The sequence below is a fragment of the Ursus arctos genome, unplaced genomic scaffold (assembly GCF_023065955.2).
Source record: "Ursus arctos isolate Adak ecotype North America unplaced genomic scaffold, UrsArc2.0 scaffold_1, whole genome shotgun sequence".
In the NCBI taxonomy this organism is placed as follows: domain Eukaryota; kingdom Metazoa; phylum Chordata; class Mammalia; order Carnivora; family Ursidae; genus Ursus; species Ursus arctos.
This window is the reverse complement of record NW_026622763.1, coordinates 21,296,992-21,324,481: the sequence shown is the minus strand read 5'-3', so window position 1 is coordinate 21,324,481 and position 27,490 is coordinate 21,296,992. Positions and strand designations below refer to the sequence as shown.

Sequence of the window (27,490 nt, the reverse complement as noted above, 5' to 3'; positions counted from 1 at the left end):
TTGGAAATTTTTGCACCTATGTTCATCAGGGACATTGACCTGTAATTGCTCCTTTTAGTGGGGTCTTTGTCTGGTTTTGAATCAAGATAATGCTGGTCTCATAGAAGGAGTTTGGAATTTTTCCTTCCATTTATATTTTTTGGAATAATTTGAGAAGAATAGGTATTAACTCTTCTTTAAATGTATGGTAGAATTCCCCTGGGATGCCAACCGGCCCTGGACTTTTGTTGTTGGGAGATTTTTTGATTACTGATTCAATTTTTTTGCTGGTTATGAGTCTGTTCAAATTTTCTATTTCTTCCTGTTTCAGTTTTTGTAGTTTATAAATTGCTAGGGATTTATCCTTTTCTTCCAGATTGCCCAATTTGTTGGCATATAATTTTTCATGATATTATCTTATAATTGTATTTCTGTTGGTTGTAATCTCTGCCTTTCCACATCCCAAAAACTCCGGACTGTTGTGTTTTCATTTTCATTTGCATATATATATATATAATTTCTTCAATTTCCTGGTTAACCTATTCATTCTTCAACAGGATTTCCTTTAACCTTCATGTATTTGGGGGCTTTCCTTTTTTTTTTTTGGTGGATGACTTCAAGTTTCATAGTGTGTTCTAAAAATATGCACGGTATGCTCTTACTCTTTTTGGACTTGTTGAGGTCTGATTTATAACTGAATGTGTGATCTATTCTGGAGAATGTGCACTCAAAAATAATGTGTATTTTGTTGTTTTGGATGAAATGTTCTGAATATATCTGTTAAGTCCATCTGGTCCAGTGTGTCATTCAAAGCCATTGTTTCCTTGTTGATTTTCTGCTTAGATGATCTGTCCATTGCTGTAAGTGGGGTGTTAAATTGTATTGTTACCAATTGTAATGTTACCAATGTTATGTTTGTTATTAATTAACTTATATTTGGGTTTCCCCAAGTTGGGGGCATAAATATTTATAATTGTTAGATCTTCTTGTTGGATAGACCCCTTAATTATGATACAGTGCCCTTCTTCATCTCTTGTTACAGTCTTTAGTTTAAATCTAGTTTGTCTAAGTATGGCTACTCCAGCTTTCTTTTCACATCCATTAACATGATAAATATTTCTCCATCCCCTCATTTTCAATCTGCAGGTGTCTTTAGATCTAAAATGAGTCTCTTGTAGGCAGCATATAGATGGGTCTTGTTTTGTTCATTTGTTTGTATCCATTCTGAGATCCTATGTGTTTTGACTGGAGCATTTAGTCCATTTACATTCAGAGTGTTTATTGACAGATATGAATTTAATACCATTGTATCACCTGTAAAGTCATTGTTTCTGGAGAATTTCTCTGTTCCTTCCTAATCTTTGTAACTTTCGGTCTTTCCTTCCCACTCAAGGAGTCCCCTTTAACATTTCTTGCAGGGCTGGTTTAGTGACCACAAACTCCTTTTGTTTTTGTTTGTCTGGGAAACTCTTTATCTCTCATTCTATTCTGAATGACTGTGTTGCTGGATAAAATATTCTTGGCTACACATTTTTCCCATTTAACACGTTGAATATATCATGCCACTTTCTCCTGGCCTGCCAGATTTTTGTGGAGATATCTGCTGGTAACCTGATTTGTCTTCCCTTGTAGGTTAGGGACTTCTTTTCCCTTGCTGCTTTCAGGATTCTTTAACTCTGTATTTTACAAATTTAACTATGATACGTCTTGGTATTGGCCAGCTTCTATTGATTTTGATGGGAGTTCTCTGTGCCTCCTGGATTTGAATGTCTGTTCCTTTCCCCAGATTAGGGAAGTTTTCAGCTATAATTTGCTCAAATAAACCTTCTGCCCCCTATTCTCTCTCTTCTTCTTCTGGGACTCCTATGACATGAATGTTATTACACTTCATGGAGTTCCTGAGTTCCCTAAGTCTACATTCATGATCCAATATTTTTCTTTCCCTCTTCTTTTCAGCTTCATTATCTTCCATAATTTTATCTTCTATATCATGGATGCATTCCTCAGCTTCTTACATCCTTATGGTCATTACATCCACTCAGTTTTGCATCTTGGTTATAGCATTTTTAATTTCAGCCTGACTAGTTTTTAGGTCTTTTATCTCTGCATTAAGGGTCTCTCTGGTTTCTTCTATGCTTTTCTCAAGCCCAGGTAGTATCCTTAGGATTGTTGTTTTAAACTCTAGTTCAGGCATATTACTTATATCTATTTTTATTAGCTCCCTGGCCATGACTTCTCCTTGTTCTTTCTTTTGGGATGAATTCCTCTGTGTTGGCATTTTGTCTGGGTCTCTGTCTTCTGTATGTTAGGAAAGTCTGTGCCTAGTTCTATTTCCATTAGAGCTGAAGGTTTGCAGCACTCTATGATCAGTAGACATGGTGTGTGTGTGTGTGTGTGTGTGTGTGTGTGTGTGTGTGAAGGCAGGGTGGGGGCTGGGGGGAGGGTTTGTGCTGGTCTTCTGGGGGAGGGGCCTGCTGCTGTTCTGGCTCTCAATCACACTGGTGCTATTAAAAAAGGCCCCTGCAGAGTGTAACGGGGTGGGGCAGAGTATAAATGGCTCAAACCTCCACTGTGGCACTGTGGCACTTGCTGATGTCCCTCTGTGCTGATGGGAGGGATGAAAAATAGTGTTGGCCTTCTCTCTTCCCTGGAGATGGGAGCTTGCGCCCACCACTGTTCAGGTAGTCCTCACAGAAGAGCGAACAATCTTCCCTCTTGTGTCCCAGGCTTCTGTCAGATCCCTGCCTTCACCCTGTTTGTGTTGGCACTGCCTGCCTGCCCAGCAACAGTGCAGTACACCTGTGTTTCATCCCTGGTATGAGGCTGAGATTCAAAAGTACACATTTTGGGGACCCCACATGGCATGGACTGTGCTGATCCTCTGGGGAAGGGTCTGGCTGTGCTCAGGTTGGTGCTGATTTGTTCCAGGAAAGCAGTCTTACGAACCAACCACACAGGCGCTTGGATTTTATGGTAAAGTGTAGCAAAAAGCAGGCATCCAGATTAGGTGCCCTCAGCAGTGTCTCTGTTCATATGCTAAACAACAGGGCAGCTCAGTGGCTCCTGAAGGCCCTTTTGTCCCCTGTGATGAAGTGCCACCTCTCCTAATGCACTCCAAGAGGAACTGTCTCTCGCAGTGCAACCCAGGAAATTCTCAGAGCACGCTGTCCATTCCTGGGCCTCTGCTCTCCTTCCCCACAGGAGCTCCTCTAGGCCTGCCAGGATCCACCTGATGATGGCGCAGACTTTTAAAACTTTAGTGTTTGAGCCTTGCTGCTCAACTTGCAGTAATTGGCCCTTCTCATTTTCCCCATCAATTGTTTTGGGGGAGTATTTTTCTTGTGCAATCCCCTGCGTGCTGTTTTATCTGTCTTTCTCTCTCTACCTCCTCTATCCATGATCAGGGCTCCCTCCTCTCTGCTGCACCCCCAATTCTCTTCTCCCCCAAATCACATCACTGCACCTCCTACTTTCCACGATGTGGCCTCTTCTCTCCCTCTAGTTGTGCAGTTTGTTCTCTCAGAATTCAGACCTATTTTCTGGGTAGTCAAAATGACTGGATAATTAGCTGTGTTCTAGGGACAAGGCAAGCAAAAGTCTTCCTATACTCCCTGTATTCTTGTTTTCAAAATGAAGGCAAGGCCTCTACTTGCATTGAAATTATTCCATCTTTACTTCCTAAAATAATGCCTAGCACACAGTCATTGCTTGATAGATATTTTTTGAATTAATTACTTAATTTTAAAAATATAGGAAGATTGAGTTTGCTATTTAGATAACAGTGGTACATTCTGATTTTTAGGATACCGTTCATCAATTATATTAATGGAAATAAATTTATGGCCTTTAAGAAACACAACTAAAATTACAATAATAACTTCAACTTTTTAATGTTTCCCTGAATTTTTTTGAACTTTAGATTAATTTTTGAGAACCAAATAATTTTATTTTTGAAACTATAATAAAGCATTTGCATTAAAGCAAAGCTCTCATATTCATTCTTGTTCTTCTGTTACATTAAAATAAAACATAACATTTTTGAATAAAATTATTAATAGGTGCCTTTTCTCTTGGAAGTGAATTTAGGTAAAGAAGTATTTGCTTCATACAACATAGAATTTTTCCTTATGTTCTTACTTTTTTTTTACTGATAATGTATATCAATTTTTATAGTCAGAAAATAATTAAACATAAGTTAAAAAGTAAAAAACTTCCATATATAATTATACAGAAATGCATTTGTATTATTAATATTAAATAAAATTGAAAAGGTTGTAGCATAATATGAATCTGAAATTTAAAAATGCCTCATATTTGCATATGCATTTCTGGAGGGATACAACTAATTTATTTTTTAGTTTATTTGAGAAGTGAGATAGTGGTTGAACTCATGAAGGAAAAAGGCTGAATTTATATGCACTTTCTTTTATTTTCCTTTTCAATGGTCATAACTTCATTTTCTAATACATAACAGATTAAAAAAGTCAAACTCATTCCTTCTGGCCTTTAAGAATATCCTTCCAGCAATTCCTTCCTCTTTATCCATCCTGAGTTTCTCTTTCTACTGAATCATTTACCTCAGTTATTAATTTTCCAATATTAGAAACAAAATAAATGAAAAAACTCCACTGCCCCACTACTTTATTCCTTTCACATCAAAAATTGTTACAAGGTTTTCATTTTTTTTGTTTTCCCCAGTCACCATCTCCAATCCTCTCTCAAACCCACAGCAATCATGCTCTCATAATCCTCCCCCCCGCCATAATTCTTCTTGCCAAGATCAATAGTGATCTCCAGGTTGTTACATCTCATGGGCTATTCTCCAGCCCATTTTAGTTCTTCCACCAATACTTAGCACAGTCAATCCCTCCTCCTTGAAATATTCCATTCTCTTGGTGTGCAAGGCTCCATACTCACCTGGTTTTCCCCCTACACAATGGATTTGTTTTCCTCTATCTCCTTTGCTAACTCCTCCTCATTTCCACAATCTTTCAGCTTTGGGTCAGTCCTTGGACTCTTCCCTAGCTACATGGATTCCGTTGGTGATCTCATCCAGTCTCACAGTTTAAATATCAACGATGTGCTCAGAACTCTCAAACTGTATCTCCAGTCATCCTACGATAATCCTCTCATGAGATTTTTTCAATCCTTTTACACATCCCAACAACCCAATTCCCAAAACATATTCAAAATTTGACCAGTTTAGTCCTCTAATCATAGCATCTTGGTCAAAGTCACCAGTGTCATTCCCCATGGTTTTAGTAGTCTCCTAATTGGATCCTTGCTTGGATACTTTCACCTAAAGTCTACTATCCATTCAACAAACATGTAAGTCAAATCACATCAGTCTTCTGCATGAAATCTTCAATGGCTGCCCCTTCCACTCAGAATAAAAATCAAAAGTCCTTACAAGACTCTCTTCCACCTATCTGACCTCTTCTCTCCCTTTTCTCTCACTTTTATGCTCAAGATTCACTGTCTTTTGCTGTTCCTTGAATACAACTGGCTCTTTACTATCTCAGGACTTTTATAGTTCCCAGATACAAGCATCATTCACTCCCTCCCCTCCTCCAAATATTTGCTCAAATGCCACTTTCTTAACAAAAGTTTCCCGGATCAACATATTGGAAATTAAACCATTTTCCTCACCCAACTCCTACATTTCTGATCTCTCTTTCCTGATGCATATTTCTCCAACATTTATCACCATCTGACATAACATACCATTCCTTTCTTTTGTTGATAATCTATTTCCTTTCATTATAATTTAATTTCCAGGAGGTAAGGAATTTTTATTTTGTTTATTAATGTATTTAATATCTAGAACTGGTGCTTATGATAGTTATATATATATATCTCATAACAAAATATATGGTATATATGACTGGTGCTCATTAAGCATCTGCTTAATTAATTAATAAATAACTGAGTGAATTGACAATCATGCCTGAGAGAGCTAGAAGAATATTCTGAAAGCTGGGGTCCAGAGCCAGTCACCTGGGAGCCAGGAAAGAAAAAGCAGGATCAACAGTTCAAAAGGAAGCTGGGGGCAGTTGGGTTAATGTCCATAATAAACATTAATGGGCTAGTTGTGATGCAGTGCCAGGTGCAATAATTTTTTTAAAGAGCCAGTGGGAGGGAGATTTTCGTATTGCCTTATGAATTATAAGAAAAGTTATAAATTCCAATTATAAAAGGACTTTAATTCCTTTTGTCAGTCATGAGAATTACAACAAATAAGTGCATCCCTAGCATAGCCACATATACATTATTCTCCACACCTCCACACCAACGTGGTTTTTATAGCTTTAATGCTTTTTTCCACATGTCCTCTGTTTCCTTTGTCTTCTCTGGCCTGTCTTCCTCTAGTCTCCACAGTCAATGAAAGAGCTCTTTCAGTGCTGCTTTCCATACACATTTGATCCACCATCTTTACTTTTTCCGTATTCCAATATCAAATAAACTATTCATCATCACAAGCATGAATGGTTTTCCTTGGCTGATTTCACTTTTCCTTTTTCCAGCACGTGCCTTCTATTAGAGCAGTGCTATCCTCTCATGGATTCCTATAAATTTCCCATCTCCCGATTTTCAGGCAGTATAAATGATATGTCAGGGACAACATATTCCTGCTTTTTCACACTGAATTGGTAATAAATTCTGAAAACTTTATTTTCTATATGGAAATGTCCTAATGAACAATAGTTGGATAGAAAACACACACACGCACACACACACATCATACAATCTAATCACTGGACCAAACTGTGTCACTCAATAGGTACATGGAATGGAGACAGCACACCATAAAATTATCATTCAAAGAAAGGAAGTTAGGAAGAAAGGAAGGCAGGAAGGCAAGCTTGCAAATGTTCATAACCTTTTGTAAATTACAAAATAACATGCCCAGGTTAAATTCTTCATTATAGTTGATTAAATGATATTGCTATAATAAGTATGGATATTTCAGTTGGAATAAATTAACGTTTTTTTCCTTATGGTTTAGAAACTTGCAGAGGGCAGGGGCGAGTAGGAATAAGAAGCAATTAAAATAGCATTAAGTTTATAAATGCTAACTATAATGAGATCCCTATTTGATTTCCCTTAGCACATAAAATGTAGAGGAAAATTCTACCCCTGAAACAGATTTTTGAAAAATCATAATCAACCTTTATCTACTTCTATTCATTTCATGAAGTAGATAAAATATTTTTCGTCAAGTACATAACAATGAGACACAGCAATGCTCCTGTAAGGAATATAGTTCAATGCTTTATTGCCCAATTGAGAAAACAGACATAAAATATTGCATATAATATCATGTTTTATGGTTTAAAAGCAATTTCTCAAAAATATAACGAATCTATAGAGAGAGAAAGCTTAAAAATCATATCTATCATTCACTTGTGCCAAATCAATTTCCTATATAGTGAATAGGAAAAAAAAGATACAATAGCAACCATTCAAAGTTAAAAATATGTTATGTTTAAGTTTAATAGCCAGTTAAGCCACAAGTTTAGATATTTTTTAAATGTGATAAGAGCATGTTGTTGCTTTTCAATGAAAAATGTTTTCCCAAATCTTTCTACATCTTAATAAAGTGGCTGATGGTTGCACTAAAATTTGTTATTTTGTAGCTTTGTCCTCAGACTTCTCCATCTGAAAAACCTAAATGCAACCTTTCAATGGCACAAAATAAAATCAATAGCTCTTATAGTTCATCATATATTTATACATGTTTAAACAAAGACTACAACAAATTAGTTTGTAAATTTGCTCTAGAATATTGTCTGTTCTATAGAAGTTAGGCACTTTGGGTTCAGTCCAAGAGTATGAGAGGAGAAAATGATGTACAACACCAACGTCAAGGTCAGGTAATGAGTCATGATGGAACTTGGCTTTAAATATTTAAATTGCCATATTTATGGATTCATCTCTTGGCAATCAATTTATTCCGCTTTAGACATCTGCATATTTCTTACCTGGAATTTGTGGCTTTAGAAAAAATTCTCAAATCTCACCAAGCTAAACTCAGTATGCTTACCTATATATAAAATATGTTGTAAAGGCAGGGGAAAGGATGCTAGGACAGTAGGGTCATCCGACTATTTATCTGCTGAGATCTCCTCCAACCTTTGTATCTATAATTCTTTGGAAAAGACAACAGATCTTAACAAGAATGCCCGATCCAAGTGTTACGGGAATAACAATAAAACAGTTCACTGGAGATAAAGACAGAAAAGGCAAAGCAGTAAACATGAGTTAAATATTTGAATCTGGTAGGCCAGTTATAGGGAACCTAGCTTAAAGAAGATCAGAGTTTTATGGTTAAGGAATAGCTGAGTATATTAGAATGGCCCAAGCAATGAGCAAGGAAGCCATTACATCCAAGAATTTCTAGTCACTGGAGTTTTTCCCTAGGGACTAGATATGTTGATTTTGTGTCAATTTGACTGGATCTCAGGGTGCCCAGATATTTGGTCAAACCGTATTCTGGGTGTGTACATGAGGATGTTTCTGGATGAGATTAACATTTGTATTGGCAGACTGAGTAAAGCAGATTGACCTCTCCAATGTGGGTGGGCTTTGTCCAATTGTTGAAAGCCCAAATAAAACAAAAGGACTGAGTAAGTGAGAATGTTTCCTGCCTGACTGTTTGAACTAGAACATTGTTTCTTTCTGGCTCTTCCTAGGTCCTAAATCATCTACCCTTCAGATTTTAGCTTATACCACTGGCTCTCTTGAGTTCTCTCTATCTTCTGCACTACAAATCTTGGCATTTGTTAGCCTCCATAATCATGTGAGCCAATTCCTTACAATACAATAATAACATTATATAATAATAATATATAATATAAAATTGTAATATTATTACATATTATATACAATATTATGTATATTTTTTCTTTGTTTCCCTGGCATGATTTTCTTCATAGTCTAGGAGCTTAGAGATCAATAGAGAATATTTACATAAAAATTTGTGAAATGAAATACGTGAAGGAAAAAAGTCATGCCGAATGGATTTATCCTCTCAAAGAACATTGAACCACTTACAGCAGAAGAATAATGGTATTTAACTTTTGATGTTCTGGGTTAACATGCTATTACCATGATACTGATAGCCATAAAGCATATAGCTTAAAACAAAATTCAAAGGAAGAACTCAATCATCAGTGAATGAAAAAGGTCAAGGCATGTAGGACACAGATTTACAAAGCCTAACTCAGCTTGGCCAATAGAAGATAAAATATTTTGGACATCAGGTATTAATGGAAACAAATTAGTCACATGAACACCAGCACTTAAAGAAATAGAAGACTGGAACTAAGGATACACTGTATGGTGACTAACATAATAAATTATTAGTAAAAAAAGAAATATAAGACTGGAAATCCCACTAACTAAAAAACCTTTTTCATTTCAGTAGGGAAAGACATTCTATTTAAAACTAATATGTTTTTCACTGCCCATGGTATTTGTGTACTGTTTGAGGGGTGGGGGTATGACAAAAGCAAAGTTCAAAATTCCCAAGGGAATCTTATAAAGGCAACACATGCAAGGAAAAAAATAAGTATTTATGTATGTTAAATATATTTTAGAGAAAAGACTAAAAGTCCATCATTCAAATATAGTACTATAAGCTAGGTAAAATAGAAAAATAAATATTCAATTGACAAGATGTGTTCTTTCTTTAAACCATTTCCTTAGCATTTGTGGTTACGATATTGCTGGTTGTGCTAGTGTTTTAATTAGGAAAGATTGTTGTTTATCTTTCTTCTTTTAAAAATATTTTATTTATTTATTTGAGAGAGAAAGAGAGGGGAGGGGAGGAGCAGAGGCAGAGGGACAAGTAGACCCTGCTGAGCACGAAACCCAACACGGGCTCAATCTCACAACCCTGAGATCATGACCTGAGCTGATATCAAGTCAGACCCTTAACTGACTGAGTCACCTGGGTGCCCCCAGATTGTTGTTATTCTATTGTGACTCCACTGAGGAAATGTCAAGAAAATGGAGACAATCCCAAGCTCACCTAAGAAATTACATGTGAGATGTGTTAGCGTGGATCAGCAGTGACACTGCAGGGAGAGATGGGGGAATAAAGGAAACATAAAAGTGGTATGTTAATAATTATTTAATGTGTGTGTGTTTATACATATATACATATATACACACATATATGTATATAGATGCATGTGCATGTATGTACATGTATACATATAGTATATTTGAAACCCTTTCCACCACAATAAAAAGTAAAAAAGCCAGCATTAGTTAGAATTCTACGACCACAACAAAAGATGAGCCATGTCATCTATTTTCCAGATATTTACTGGGTGCCTAGAATGTGCTAGATGCTATGCATCAAGATTACGAAGATGAATAAAACATAATTTCAGCCCACCAATAAGAGCAAAAGAGCAAGATAAGTAAACCAACAATTTAACTAGCACCAAAAGAAACTGAAAGAAGAATGTTAGGACAAGGTGGGAAAATAATCTTTCATTCAGAAAAAAAGTAGAGTTTGAGGGAAAAAAAAAGAGAGACAAACTCTCCGGAGAAAATGAAGTGCATAGCTGAATTACATAAAGGAGGGGTAGGGGCAGGTAAGGTGAGAAATGAAAGTAGGGGCCAGATCATGAATAGCTCTATATGTCATGCTTCAGAAATAAACAGGGATCCATTAAAAATGTTAAACAGGTGGTAATATAAGATATTAATTCCAGAATAATCATTCAGAACTATGAGGCAGAGATTTGGAAAATATTATTATATAGTCCAGAGATGGTGATGAGGACTTGAACTAAACTGGCAGTAGTAAGAAGAGAGAAGAAAAGAGATATGGGGTAGAATCTGTACAATCTCCTGCTCAATAAGACATGATAAGTTAAGAATTGGGAAGACTCTAGAATAATAAAAGGGATGTCACTCTTTTGAATATAAAATACAGGAACAACAAGTTTGTCGTATTGATGTGTATTGAAGATTATGAAATTGCAACTGAGAGGGGTGCCTGAGTGGCTCAGCCAGTTAAGTGTCCGACTCTTGGTTTAGGCTCAGGTCATGATCTCATAGGTCTTGGGATCGAGCACCATGTTGGACTCCACACTCAGTGGGGAGTCTCTTTGAAGATTCTCTCCCTCTGCCCCTCCCCTCACTCACACTTTCTCTTTTTCAAATAAATAAATAAATCTTAAAAAATAATAATAAAATTGCAACTGAGAGAACCAATTCTGGTTAACTTAAGCCAAAGAGACAGAGAGATAAAGCTAAGGAGAAAGAAGGATACGAGATATTTCACAGAACAGGAGGAAAAAAAAAAAACACCACATCTCAAAAACAAACAAACAAAAAACTAAGGCAGTGCATACGTTTGAATAGCAAAGAAATTCTACTGGAAGCACCACAACTGGTTCACTCAACTTAATAGTCAAAACCCAGGAGACTAGTCTTCATGACTGGATGGGAATTATGTCCCCTACACCTTGGCAAGAAGAGAGCAGCAATCTGAGTCATAGTTCCACCAAGAAATAAGAAAATTCCGTAGTGGAGATAGGAGTGCGAACACACGTATTTAACCTGAGATGAAGTGAGTGAAGAGCTAGTCATGCTATACATACAAAGGCTGATGCAGGGTGAGGTCATGATCAAGTCATGGTCCAGAGCAATTAGAATTAACTGGGAGGATGAAACTGTTGCCAGACACTAGGGAAAGGTGAGGGTCTTTTTGTCCAACAGATAGTGGTGGTTAGCCTGAGGAAAGAAAGAGCCTCCCATGGAAAAAAAAAAAAAAAAACTTGTAGATAAAAAGTTGCGGTGACAAAGTTATTCCCCTAGTGATACAAGGTAGAAAGTGCACTTAACAAATGCCAACTGGGTTAACAGTAGATTAGATTATCACAATGATGCCATTACAAGTTAAACTTAGCAGTTTCCAAAATATAAACACAGAATAAATAGTTCTTTATGTGTGGTATAATTATACCATTCATGTCACTTCAAAACGCGGACTTTCAAGGGAAGTTGCTGATAAGATGGCAGAGTACTCAAATCTGCAGTCTGCAGGAGAGCTTCAGTATTTAATTATGAGTTTGCAGTTTTGCAACTGTCATTACTACATTTTCCATCCAGTTGCAGATTCTGAGCTGCTCCGGAGCTACACATCGAAACAGATGCTGTAAAAATGCCTTTAGCATGACTCTGGCTTAAACTGCATTGTAATTATTGTACAGCTATACACACAGTTAACCAATTAGCTTATTAACCTGAGCACAGTTTGCAAGTAAGATTTATATGGGAAGCATTCTGATTAGCCCTTTAAATGAAAAGGTATTTTAAAGTTATAGCTGTTTAATCATGAGAAAGTGAAGCTAACACTATACTTTCTTTTTTTTTTTTTTTAAGATTTTATTTATTTATTTGACAGAGAGAGAGACAGCGAGAGAGGGAACACAAGCAGGGGGCGTGGGAGAGGAAGAAGCAGGCTCCCAGTGGAGCAGGGAGCCCAATGCGGGGCTCGATCCCAGACTCCAGGATCACACCCTGAGCCGAAGGCAGATGCTTAACGACTGAGCTACCTGGGCGCCCCTAACACTACACTTCTGGCGCTAGAAGTAGGATTTCCCACCTTTGACACTACTGATACGCCAGAACCAAGGCAGTGGTACCTACTGCCTTCCAATCTTTACCATCAAAAATGTCTCCAGATGTTGCCAAATGTAGCCGCCCCTTGAGGGGGGGGGGATTCACCACAGGTGGAAAATCACCACTCTAGAGAAAATGAAGTAACACCGTCCCGGGCTCTGCTGTAGGTAAGGGACAAAATCCTTCCACTTTCATGTAAGTTCCTGGAGAGGAACCTGATAACTACACAAGTTTAATTCATGATCCCGCCATCAGAGAATCAGGTTGTATGGTATTTTATCATCATCTCATTATCTTAGAAATGATAATAGATTATAGAAATGATAATAGATAATAGAAATGATAATAGAAACTACAAGAAATACACTTTTGAAACAATTTGTAAAATATACACACTATAGAGTAAACGTGACACAGACTCTACTCTCTAGAGATTAAACTCCTATAAGCACATGGTTCCTTTTCCTATTTCGTGACTGAAGAATAGATAAAGTTTTTTGTAATAGTAATCTTAATATGTTATACTATCTGGTTTTGCCTTTACAGAATAAAATTGCACATGAATTATATGTACTTCTATCCATCATATTTTGGCCAATGTTCTTCACTTCCTATTCTGGTACACAAAGTAGTAACTGTTGAGCGAACATTCACTGAACAACTAGCAGTATATAGTACAAGGTGATTTGGAGGCATTGATGAAAGGTGAATAAAGTACATTCTCTGCATTTTGGGAGCTGAAATATATAACAAGGGGGACAATGAAGGCGCAATATAATACAACACATGAAGTATGAGTAAGTAAAGAGTGTACACTTGGAAATGTTTACAGCTGGAAGAATGGAATTATATGGGGAAGGAAATAGTATCTGAGATGGGACTGGGAGGTGTAGGACTGAACAAGTGGAGGAAGATAATATTTCCAAGCTAAAGAAGAAGCTTGGCATTAATTAATGCTTTGTGGATGATGGGTGTCACTTGGGCAATGGCTAGCTATGTCTCTGAGAGACAAGAGTGGGAGAAATGAAACCGAATATTAGTTTAGGAGGATATTTAGAGCACATGTAATGACTTTGAATGGAAAAAGGTCAGCCACTGAAAATTCTTTAGTAGGTGAATGATAAAAATTGGATGAATCACTCTATACAGATAGCCCCGGTTTCAAAACAAGGATGGGTTAATAAGAAATGTACCTAGGTATAAGGAGGACTACAGGAAAGTTACTACAAAACTCAGAAACACATTAACAGTGATCTAGAAAAGAGAGAAGAGACTGTGGGGACGTTATGAAGATGGAACTGCCAGAATTTGATGGCTAATCTTCTTTATTAATGGATGGTGGAGAATCAACTACTTGAGAATGAAAAATCAGGAAGAAAAATCCAGTTTCTGGTGGTAGTAAGTTCATTTTTGGAAACAATGAATTTAAACCATCAGTATACTGTCTGCAGGGCGAGTAATGATCAGGAGGTGAAAATTCTAATCTGGAGTTAAGAGAGAGATTTGCCTTGAAACAAAGACCTGGTGATCATCTTAAAGCTTTAACAGCTTAAAGCTTAGAGCTCCAGAGAAAGTTAGGGTTCTCCAGACAGACATTAAAATGGGGACAATGAAAGCAAAGAGAAAAACTATGAAGATTGGGGCCATGTAAGGTTTGGATAGAAGAAGAAAAGTCAGGCTTAGAGATTAGGATCTAAGCATTCAAGAGAGGTAGAGAGGCACAAGGAGAAAACTGGGACGTGGGAATGGAGGTGAGGGGGAGTCTCAAAAAGAAAGGGAGACCCTTTGGAGATAAATATACATATAAATGACTCAAGTATATACATGATTAAAAATCAGAAGATCATGGGTGATTACCAGAAAAACCATTTTATAAAAACTCTTTCATCTTTTTTCCTCATTGCTCCTGCATCTGTGTCCTGATATTTTCCCCTAGACTTTAGAATGAAGGGAAAAAGGACTTTCTTCCTTCTAACTCCTGAATTTAATCTCTTCATTCAGTTGCATCTCCTCCTGTCGCCAGAATCATACTCACATTAATATTTTCTCCCTCTCTGACACCTTCAATATATTTATTTAACCATTTATTTCTATTTTTTCTTCTATTTGTATAGGGTGGTCCTTCTGTGGTCTTTGAACCCTGAGCTATAGTGCTAACTTCTTTCCTTCTTTTCTTTGACAAATATTCTGTAAAGTCATCTATGAAATACCTGTTTCCTCTCAGACGTTGGTCTCAAAACTATGATTTTTTTTTCATACACAATTACTTCACTGAGACTAGACTGAAAATTCAGCTATGTCCAGTCAGTTGCCAAAGCCTTTCTCTCATCTCTACTTACACAATTATTTCTAAAGCATTTGGCAATAACACATACATATTTCTTAAAAATTTCCCTTCTGTAATTTTCATGATACAGTATCTACATTTCTCAATAACATAAAAAATGTCGGTTGATATTTTGTGAAAAATACTGTCTGGAAGCAAATAGATTTGGGCAAATTTTCTGCTGAAAAGAAAAAAAGGGATAGATTTCTTCACTGCAGCATTTCTAAAAGACTTCAATATGCTAATTCTACACTGAGAATTTTTAAGAGGAAGATCATTTGGTCACAGAAGAGTCTTTTTTTTTTTTTTTTAAGATTTTATTTATTTATCTGACACAGAGAGAGACAGCCAGTGGAGAGGGAACGCAAGCAGGGGGAGTGGGAGAGGAAGAAGCAGGCTCCCACCGGAGAAGCCCGATGTGGGGCTCGATCCCAGAACGCCAGGATCACGCCCTGAGCCGAAGGCAGACGCTTAACCGCTGTGCCACCCAGGCGCCCCACAGAACAGTCTTTTTGTTTCATGTAATCACTGAATCTTTCCACGAATTTCCCCTTAGTTTTACAATATTCACATTCTCCTTGGACCCGAAATATTCCTATCATCCAAGCTTTGAAAAGGGGAAGGGAATTAACACATTGTGAACAGCCATAAACATTGGTAAAAGTGGCAAGAAACTGGAATTATTATTCCCATTGTGGGTGGGGAAACTGAGGCACAGATAGGTTAAATCCTTTGATCAAGTTCACACAAGTAGTGAATAGCAAAACCCTGATTTGAGTCAAGGTACTTCACATTCCAAAGAGAAAGAAATTTCTTTTCATCACACGGGATTGCCTCTAGGGCTTATGCCCCTACTTCTTCTCTGTCTTTTTGTCTGAACTAGCACTAACTACAATCTTAAGCAGATGATTTCAAAATATATGCTATTTTTTTAAAAATGATGTCAAACTTCTTATCACTATTAATCATTCTCATTGGTCTAAAACTACTGAATCCTTTCAATTCATCACTGTCTTTTGCTCTGTATATACATTTGGCAACTAAATACCACTGATTTTTTTTCTTAAATGCCCTATTATATACCGTCCTTCTAATGCATTCCCAAAGTCAGCATTCCTAATGGTAGAGGCTTTCAGAACCCTTTGTAGTGTAATTACAAAGCCTTAGTGAACCTCAAACTTAGTTTCAGTTCCTACTTTCAATATATTGTTATGAGGTTGATCCTTCTATGAACCGATTGAGTGTAATTGACTTTCGTAGGTTTTAAATCTCATTCCTCATGCATCTGAGTTAAAAGATTGGTTTTTGTCCCACCAGGTGAATCCTTCAAACCATGGCTGGCCTAAAAAGGCACTTGCTTTGCGACTTTGGTATCTATTTGAATTCAGAGTAATGGCTAGTCTGAGGTTTCAGAGCCTCTAAAGCAAATAGGAGCTCCTCCTTTTGCTGCTACTAGAAGGAGTGCTGGAGTTTCCGTTTTCTTAAGAAATGCAAATAAAAATGTAAAAATATTACTTCTTTCTGATACAAGCCTGCGATGGCTCCTGGGATAACCAGAAATGAATACCTTGACCTTAGTAACCTGAGCGCTAAGGGAAGCCCGGAGATTCGCATCTATTTGAAGAGACTGAATTCTGATCCTGGACAAGAAAAGTATAATCCTATTACATTTATACAGTTTGCAGTAGACTTTGAAATTCATATTAACATTCCTGGAGGGAAGATAGTACTGTAACTGAGAGCCATGCAGTCAGAAGAGAAAATTCTTGCTCCTAGTTTAGTAAATGACTGCGTTACTCAAATGAAAGAAAAAAAAATTACCCGCTACCTGTCCCCACCCCTGAGACCCATTTCATCAGGGAAGGGAGCAGGTGGACTTCCGAGTTACTTTGTGCTTTGTATTATAGCTTCTTATGTTAAAAAATGGAGAGGCTAGTGAAAGACAACATCTCCAAACAACCCGCACTTAGTTAACTCTGTGTTACTAAAGCGTCATGCCTTAGGTCACTCACCTCCTTTAATACTTATTTTTAATTTATTGCCAATTTTTAAAAAAATGTGCATATTCTACCTGCAGCAACCACGAAAGCTCCAAAGCTAATTTTATCCTTACACATGAAAAGGACATGAAAAATAACTCCAAGAATCATTATTCACTTCGTAAAAAATGCAATCTTTGCTAGAAGTTTCACACTTTAATCTCTAAACCAATGCCTATGGTATTATAAAGCCCATTCTTTTGTTAAAATCTGAGGATATTTTAATTTAGAGAGTTGCTCTACACTGTCAATTTAACTGATCCTCCTTGTATTTTCACATTAAAAAATGATATTTAGAGATGTTTTTAAAGTTCCTTAAAAATATTTATAACCAGGTATTTTTGAATCAGGTACTAATTAATAAGATACATTAATTAAAACCAACCAACCAAACAAACAAACCCATGATGTCCTCCAACTGGTTATTCTGGTGCTGGAGTCAGAACTGAAGTTAGAAATCACCCCAAGAATGATCTTTAATATTATGAATACTGGGATCTGATTATTTGGTCTGTAAGATGAGCAATTATTAAGAATAATATCACAAAGTATTGAAAATAGTGTTGTTCACGGCCTAGACTGAAAACCTTAGTACATTGATTTGGGCTCTCAAGTGGTGTCATGCCCTCCCTTCTTGAAATTGCACAGAATGATATCACTACATGTCCTTTCCCATTTAAGAAACATTTACATCTGTGGAAGGAGTTCCTGAGGCAGTTACAGTTACCCCCTCCCCCCAATGCTCCTCTGAAAATGCTCCTTTTGTTCATCTTGAACTAAACAGAAGCAGTAACTCCACTTTCCTTCCCAGCACACTTTCTGCTTCCTCCTCTCACACGAAAAATAAAACAAAAATAGAAAAGACTATCTCTGTCTTTGATTATTGCTCACAGTTAAAACCTATATACTTGTCTTCTCTGAATCTACTGAAATCACCTGTTTTTTTTCTTATTGTGATCTATGTAGAGAAATATGACAGAAACTAAATGTGAGCAACTAATAAGGATACATGCCTATGACTTTGTCTGTCTGGAGAATAAAAAGGTCAGTCATCCAAAGATACTCTATTCCTCTCTTAAAATGAGAGGATACTTGGAATCAGAAAGAGGAGAATGACTAGCTGATTGGCTGTTTCAACACTTCATCAACAGGCCATAATCACTTCTTTACGTGTGTTTTCTGTTGTGTTTCTGTATGTTTTTCCAGACATATTTTTCCCTATGAAGACAACATAACTAGAGAAAAACATTTTTTGATCATGAATTTAGAGTACTTGGGCTTACAATATGAATAGTTTCCTGTTAATTCAGCTTATACAATATCTTTATTTGCCTGTTTTATATGGATATATAGCTTATATTTATATAGTCCAGCAAAAATTATATAAATCAATTTTTAAAGATTTAATCCCATGTTAAAAGCCTTTGAAAAGTATGGCGGTTCCTCAAAAAGTTAAAAATAGAACTACCCTAAGATCCAGGAATTGCACTACTAGGTATTTACCCAAAGAATAAAAAATTACTAATTAAAAGGGATACATGCAGTCTGATGTTTATAGCAGTGTTATCTACAATAACCAAATTATGGAAACAGCCCAAATATCCATCGACTGATGAATGGATAAAGAAGATGTGGTATGTATACACTATGGAATATTACTCAGCCATCAAAAAGAATGAAATCTTGCCATTTGCAACGACATGGATGGAACTAGAGAATATAATGTTAAGTGAAATAAGTCAGTCAGAGAAAGAAAAATACCATATGACTTCACTTATATGTGGAATTTAAGAAACAAAACAAATGAGCAAAGGGAAAAAAGGAGAGAGAGAGAGAGAGAAGAGAGAGCGAAGCAAACCAAGAAACAGACTCTTAACTATACAGAACACACTGATGGTTACCAGAGGGGAGGTCGGTGGGGGGGATGGGTAAAAAGGTGATGGAGATTAAGGAGCACACTTGTTGTGATGAGCACCAGGTGATGTATGGAAGTGTTGAATTATTATATTGTACACCTGAAACTAACATTACACTGTATGTTAACCTGCTGCAATTTAAATAAAAACTAAATGAAAAGAAAGAAATAGTATGTGAAATTAAGCATACTTTGCTAAAATGGCAGACACGTACAAATATATATTTCACACAAATTTTCATTTTTGAATACCAGGGATTATTGCTTTACTATTAAGGGTTTTCGACTATTTTTTCCTTAGTTTTTTCCTATTTCTAACCCTCTCCCTTTTTAAGAATAAAAGTAAATCAAAACTCATTTTGATAGTGGATTGTTTTGTCAATTTCTTTTTCTGGAAAAGACCTTTATTTAAAGAGATCCCTTGGATGAAAAGAAAACACAGATTCCATCAAATATACTGTGTAACAAGACTTTGCCTCTCACCGGGACAAAAAACCAATTAAAAAAGAACAAAAAGAGATAGATTTCTGCCTCCGTTGGTCCACATAAGCATAGCTCAGTGAAAACAAACCAAAGAAGAATACAGGTACTTCATGGAAGTCAAGGATGTCTTAAACAGGACATCTTCACTCTCCAAAACCTACTCTGCGTCTGGTAGAGTGCTGTCTATGTCCAGTCCCTACTGATGATCGAGTATACTCACAAGCTAACGAATAGAAGAAAGTACCGTCCAAAAGAGACACACCGGCAAGGCCATTAGCCAGTTTTAAAATCGTCACTGTGAATAGCATTATAAGACTCAGACCTTATCAGTCCACAGACACATTCCTTCCCCTTCTAGGAATGGCAGCACCTTTAACTTTTTCTTTTTTACTACTAACTTTGTACCCTTTTAAGGGCAGTTTCAACAAGGTATGTTAGAATATGTAAGATTATTCCTCTTACGTTTTCATTGGTCATAAAAGCTGAGCTACCATGCCTTCTTTACTCAGATTTAGTACAGGAAGCTGGGCAGAGAGAATCCCTGGCTCTCCCTAAAGTATGGGACAGCTAGGACACTGGAACCCCAAATACGCATTTCCTTGGAGAGGGTGTAGACATTTAGCTCCAGCTGTAATTCTACTCGTCCTTCTATTTTCCCTCCTTTTTTTTTTTAATTACAAGAGTACTATATAAATGTGTTCTTACCACAAATCAATTAACCAGGTCACCAATACAAACAGTGAGATAAAACAAGGAGTCCTTCTGTTTTGAGCAGTATAATGGCTTAAAAATCATAAAAGACCTTTCAAATGAAAAAAAAAAAACACTGGATAAAACATGTACATTCTATATGTATTGCTGGGCTGGCCCCAGATAAAATAATCCATAAAGCACAAAACAAAGTAAAAGCTTGGGATGCCAGCAAGGTAAGCAAGAAAGACAACTTTTATTCTGAGGGCTTCTACCATCTTAGAGACCCCAGTTTCCATTGTCATTTCTTCAAATTCTGCTATGGAGAATCTCACAAATGGCCCCATACCAGAAATGATCACGACAAAGGCCAGCCCTCGTTGTACGGGTGAAATAGAGATACACATGCAAAGCAAAATGCCTTGGCAAGGCCACTTGCATACCTAAGACTGAACACCGGATGGTGAGAGGAAGAAAAATCTCTTGTGAGAATTTATAACCCCAAGCTGGCCTTTCCATGATTTTATGGTCTAAATTCATGCTCCCTCTGTGATTCAAAAACTCCTCAAAGAGAAATTTAAATTTAAAGTGTTTTTAGATTGATAGGGTATCCATGGCACTGAAAAGTATAAAAGCCACCTGGCTAGCATGCTAAAGCAGGTGAAAGTAAGGAACTGAGGGTCTCCTAATTCCCTATTTGGGCTTTCTTTTGAGCCTCCTCATTTGAGGCTAGGCCTTTATCTCCTCTGCCGGCAGTCCAAAGTACACAGCCCCTCTGGTTTTATATCCCCAGAGAATAAACCTCTAGGTTCCCAAAAGAATAGGAAAAGGGGTGACACTACTCACTGTTCTTCAATCAGACTTCCAAAAGCCCTTTTTACTCCTACCCTCACACACACAGACACACACACACACACACACTCACTCTCATACTTCCTGCTGCAGAATGTGGTAACTTTCTGGAGTTCTCCAGGACAAATCACTTTGTTTCTCTTCAGCCCCCACACCTTCACCCCTGCCAACACTTTGGCATAATCTCGTACTGCAAAGTTCTTTACTTTATCTCCACTCACTTCCTAAACCATATATTGTGACTGAGGTTACAGATGGCTCCTCATTTCCTGGAAGGTGAGTTTAATGTGTTTCTTATTCTCTGGAGCAATTTTATAAAAGAGATCTCATTGGACATTATTTTTTTCTTATTGTTTCACATCTTCCTTGCTAGTTTTGAAGTAATTTTAGAGAAAAGATGGAGTAGAAATGTCTTTACTTCACTATCTTAAAATTGGAGACCCAGGCCATTACTTTAAAAGAATAAATTTCCCAAGAGATAAACACTAGAAATTCTCTAATATTGGTGTCTAATTTAGAGAAAACCCAAGGAGATCACTTGATTAGTCTAAGGGACTACAAGGTCTTCAGCTAGAATCCATTTAAATTGAAATCCAAAGTAGAATTATTCTAAGACAGATAAAACAATTTGCCATTTATGTGATAAGATTCCACGTAATTTAGGAGGAACATCTCCTCAGAAATTACTAAATGGTTTTGCAGTGAAAACCAACCATTATTATAGTTAGTATCAAAGTGTCAAAGTCTAGGCCACCATATGGAGTTAAGTCATGGACCACACAAAAGCGCCATTTTTAAAGACCTTCATTCCTAGACATATTGCTGATCTAGATATGTTATAACAATTTTCCAGTAAAAAGTAGTCAAGGTCTTGTAATTACAAGTTCATATTATTACAACAATTTTCTGACATATGGAAGTAAAATGTTTTAAGGAGGTAGTCCCCCCCTTAATTTACAAAGTCACTATCTAGCCTCATAGAAGTCCTGAATGAAACTAACTTGCCAATCAAATTCACATGTATAAATGTTCTGAGAGGGACATCATTTCCAAAGTGTAATTGTTATAAACCGACGTGACCCAAATTTCCTATGTTAAAGCGCTAACCTCACATATTACTGTATCTGAAGATAATAAAGACCACCAGAAACAGTTTGCTTTTAGGTGGCAAGGTGTATCGACTCTCCAGACCTATACCGTAATTCAGCTCTATGGATGGCATACCAGTCCATTACATTAATGACATTATTCTGAATGGATCTAGTGAGCAAGAAGTAGCAACTACTTTAGACATTTTGGTAGGAGGGTAAGAAATAAATTTGAAAAAAACTCAGGGGCCTTCTAACCCAGGGAAATTTCTAGAGGTTTAGTGGTGTGGAGCATGTGAAGATATCCCTTCTACCGATGAAGAATAAGTTTTTGCATCTGGACCCTCTTGCAACCAAAACTAGGCACAACACCTAGTGGGCCTCTTTGGATTTTGGAGGTAACGGATTCCTTAGTCAAGTGTGTTCGTCCAGCCTATTTACCAAGAGACTCAAAAAGCTGCTAGTTTTAAGCAGGTCCCAGAATGAGAAAAATCTCTGTAACAGTCCAGCCTACTGAGCATGCTGTTCTGCCACTTGGGCCATATGATCCGGCAGATCCAATGCTACTCAGGTATCAGTACGGACAGGAACACTGTTTGCAGCCTTTAGGGGCTTCTGTAAGTGAACTGGAGGACAGGTCCTTAGGATTTTGGAGCCAAGCCCTGCCATCCTCTGCAGATAACTATTCTTCTTTGCAAAACAGCTTCTGGCCTGATACTGTGTCTTGCTAGAGAATGGAGGCTTAATCATGGGCCACCAAATTATCATGCAACCCAGGCTGCCTTCATGAACTGGGTGTTACCTAATCCACCAAGCCGCAACGTAAGGCATCATCAAATGGAAGTGGTATATAGATGATTCAGCCCATGCAGGCCCTGAGGGCACCATAAGTTACAAGAGTAAGTGGGCAGATGTCCATGGTCCCCGCTTCTGCTACAGTACCTGTTCTCTCCCAGCCTGTACCTATGGCCTCATGGAGAGTTCCCTACAATCAGTTGATGGAGGAAGAGAAGAATACAGCCTAGTTTACAGATGGTTCTGTGCAATATCTAGGCACAACCCCAAAGGGACAGCTATAGCACTACAGCCCCGTTCTGAGATACTCCTGGGAGAGGTAAAGAGAAATCTTCCCGGCGGATAGAATGTAAAGCAGTATACTTCGTTATTCACTTTGCTTGTAAGGAGAAATGGCCAGATATGTGATTACATACAGATTCAAGGACTGTGGCCAATGGTTTTGCTCTATGGCCAAGGTCTTGGAAGGAACATGATTGGAAAGTTGGTGACAAGGAAATCTGGGGAAAAGTTATGCAGATAGACCTCTCTGTATGGGGGAAAATGTGAACATATTTGAGTCCCATGTGAATGTTCACCAAAGGGTGACTTCAGCAGAGGAACATACTAACAGTCAAATGGACAGGACGACCTGTTCTATGGATACTATTCACCTCAGTCATCCCTCTTTCTTCAGTGATTCCTGTCATCAGTAGATGGGTTCATGAACAAAGTAGCCATGGTGGCAGGAATGGAAGGTATTCTCAGGCTCAGCAATATGGACTTCCACTCACCAATGTCAACCTGACTACGGCCATCACTGAGTGCCCACTATGCCAGTAACAGGGAGCAACACTAAGTGCCTATAATGGCAGCACTCCCCAGAGCGGCGAACTGGCTACATGGTTCTAGGCTGATTACCCTGGACCACTTCCATCATAGAAGGAACAGTGCTTTTTTCTTCCTGGAATAGATATTTATCCTGGATATGTACTTCCCTTCCCTGCAAACAATACTTCTGCCAAAATTACCACCCACGACTTACAGAATGCCTTGTCCATAGTCATAGTATTCCACACAGCATTGCTTCTGATCAAGGAACTCACTTCACAGCAAACAAAGTGTTGCAATGGCGCATTCTCATGGAATTCACTAATCTTATCATTTCCCCCACAATCCTGAAGCAGCTGGCTTGAGACAGTGGTGGAAAGGTCTTTTGCAGACTCAATTACAATACCAGTTAGATGACAATACTTTGCAGGGCTGAGACAAGGTTTTACAGAAGGCTGTATATGCTCTGAATCAGCGCCTGATTTTTGGTACCGTTTCCCCCATAGGCAGGATTCGTAGGTCCAGGAATCAAGGAGAGGGAATGAATAGAAGTGGCATAACTCACTACTACCCCTGGGGACTCACTAGTAAAATGTTTGCTTCGTGTCTCCTAGGATCTTATGTTTCGCTGCCTTATAGATCTTTGTTCCAAAGGAAGCAATGCCTCCACTAGGAGACACGGTAAGATTCCATTGACCTGGATGTTAAGACTGCCACCTGGCCATGGGGGACTCTTCCCAGCTCTGAATCAAGGGACAAAGCAGGGAATTACTGTGCTGGCTGGCTTGACTGATCCTGACCAATACATTAACTTATGCAACAGGAAGAGACACTTAATTCTAAATATGCCTTTTAGAAAAAAATTACAAAGCCAGTATAATGCAGTTGGTTCCACAGAGTCTGATTTTGCTACATACATTCCTTTAGCAACAAAGTGGCTCGATTTGAAGAATAAAGTACTTCTTATCAAGCCTCATTTGTTTGGTACCTGGATTATGAATGAAACAGGAAAGTGAACAGTCTGATGAGGCTCTGAGTGCTTTTCAGAGATTTCAATATGTCACACCTTGACACTGATGATGAAAACACTTCCACTTTGATCCAGAAGACTACTTGAAGTGTCTTCCAGGAATTTAAATAGTTCCTTTCTATGCGTATTATATAGAACACATAGTAAGTATAAATATAACAATTACATTTAAGTCATAATTATTATTAAGATTAGTCCATTCAATTATCCTTAATTCATTTAACAGATATTAAATTAGCACCTAAAAAGTGCAATGTATACTGTCTAATCATAGACATATTCTTCATTCCTTGGATCATGTCCAACATGTGTTTGGAACATAAGCACTGAGATACGCAAATGACTGAGAACAGATATCTGCTTCCATTGCATTAGTCCTCAGATACACTAGCTGGTTATGGTTATAAAGATGGTATAATATCAACGTTACCTAATGCCAAACTTAAACTCAAAGACTGATAAATATAAATAATTCAACTCAATAATATCATAATTCTTCAAATATAAAATAAGCAATAGTTTATAAGAATAATAATTTTAAATTACATCTTAACAGAAAAACTGTCTTAAAATTCCCTTACCTCTTGTTTGTACCCCTTTTCCACAGGCTTCACTGGTGCCCATTATCCCCTGCCTGACAGACTCTGGCACCAAGATACAAGGGCTCCATTTCTGTGGCTTCCACCTGTGATTACAAAGAACAGCAGACTAAAAATTTCACCATGACAAACATACAAAAGAAATACACAAAATAAATGGATTTGAATCCAAAATCACAAAACAGTAATTCAATAAAAAAAAATGTCATAAAATGGAGCTCCGGCATGCAGTAGGGAGGACAACAGTCCACTCCACCTTAGATTCGTGGTTAATGCAGTATTTCCATTTTTTAAAATGTGGACATTTTCCGTATAAGCTGTAGTCCATAGAGCAAGGCGGCAGTAAAAATGCTTAACAGCACAGATCAAACCTAGAAGGTTTACCCTCCTTATTATCTAAAAATATCTAGGAAGGAAGGAAGGAAGGAAGGAAGGAAGGAAGGAAGGAAGAGAGAGAGAGAGAAAGAAAGAAAGAAAGAAAGAGAGAGAGAGAGAGAGAGAGAGAGAAAGAAAGAAAGAAAGAAAGAAAGAAAGAAAGAAAAAAGAAAGAAAGAAAGAGAGAAAGAAAAGAGGAAGGGGAGCAGGAGGAGGAGAAGGAGAAAAGGGAAAAGAGAGAGAGAGAGAAACCCTTATGTCCCATTGGAGCTTTAGAGAATCAAATTTTGAACATCTGAAAGTTTGGGGTGCAAACCTTCACGCTTGATCTTCTGCTTCAAGTTTTTATAAGGTGGCGCCTAAGACGTTAAAGTGACTCAGACATCGCAGTAAGTCATAAAGTAAAAGGGAGGCGGGGAGTCAGAGGGACCTATCTTATGTGATAGTTCATCTCATGGAAGAGGAATGGATCCAGCCCTGATGAGTCATCAATATTTCTATTCCTCAAAGAAAATATTCTCTGAAGAAGCCTTGTGGTTTCTCACTGTTTTCCTTTCTCAGGTAAACAAAACTTTCCATTTTTATGACCCACAGGAAAGACTGACATATCCTTAAACCTGTCTCTTCAGAATGTACCAGAAAACCCAAACCTTAAATGTAACCACAGATTCTGCTCCTTCCTTAGTTTATTTTCACACTTTTTCATATGAGCCAATACCTCTGATAAGAGACGCTACTTCAAAAAATAAAACAGAAACATGAAGCAAAAATATTATTGACCAGTTTTTGCAAGATGAAATAATTGATATATACAGATCTCTAGAATTTTTTCATCTTGCAAAACTGGTCACTTATATTACACATATATGTAATATAATCATTGACCTCACTCAAGTGGCCCCCATACTGGGTATAGTTGAGGAATTGTAGAGAGATCGAGAAACGGCTAAACAGAAAAACTTATCATTTAAAGAAATCACCCCTTAATTTTAAATAATTATAAATTTACTTTGTACACACATAGATTCATTTAGTATAATTCCAACACACAGAAACTGAAATGGCAAGGGGTTTTAGTCCAATTTTTCAAGAGGATGTAGCACTCATTCAGATTCCTTAAGTTTACCGAGGCTTTCCAGAACAAAATGAGACCATGGAGCTCAGTCTAGTTTAGTGTGCTGCAAAAAGGGAACCAGAAGGATTTTCAGGACTCTCGTTAAACTCAGTTTTGGAATGATAACCTTGAGCTCAGAGAGGTTAAGTGAAATGTCTGAGATTGCACAACTCAGTGGGCCAGTTGTCCCCCCTAAAACCCTGTGTGTTCAGCTACAGACCCTTGACCCCACGGTCAATTCTATGTACGGATACATCACCATGCTGTCTTCCCTTATACTTATTAACTTAATGTGCTGGGAGATGCTCAAATTCACAGAAAAAATTTCTACAGACATTTTGATTCTGTTTTAACTTGGTAAGCATGTGAATATGTCACCTTAATGGAGACAAAAAGAAGATTCAGAAGATAATGATTAAGGTCCTAAATTAACTTGCCTCTCTAACATACCAGTTAGGAGGGATGCAAAAACTAAATTGGAACCATGTTGCTCAAAATTCAAAGGTATTTTACTGAGGAGCAGAGAATCATGCTGATAATTTGTATACATATTAAACGAGGCATCAAGAGAAACGATAACAATGATCCAATCCAGACACAGCAAAACTGGTTTCTGAGGAAAATGGCAGGAGGTCAATGATGGAAACGAGTTCAAACATGAGTGGCTAAAACGAAGTGCCACCAGAGAGTAAAGGAAGTGGACAATAGAAAGGAAAAATCTCACTAATAACATGTAGGGTTTCCTCTGAT

General features: G+C 37.5%; 1 protein-coding gene across 1 annotated transcript in view; it reads right to left on the bottom strand.

The window, feature by feature from the left end:
- The window catches only part of THSD7B (thrombospondin type 1 domain containing 7B), a 576,660-nt gene that overhangs the window by 309,056 nt on the left and 240,114 nt on the right, over positions 1-27,490 (bottom strand). Inside the window, exon 11 of the mRNA XM_057306371.1 lies at positions 25,234-25,337. Coding sequence (XP_057162354.1) covers positions 25,234-25,337 — 104 coding nt within the window. The remainder of the gene's footprint in view (positions 1-25,233; positions 25,338-27,490) is intronic.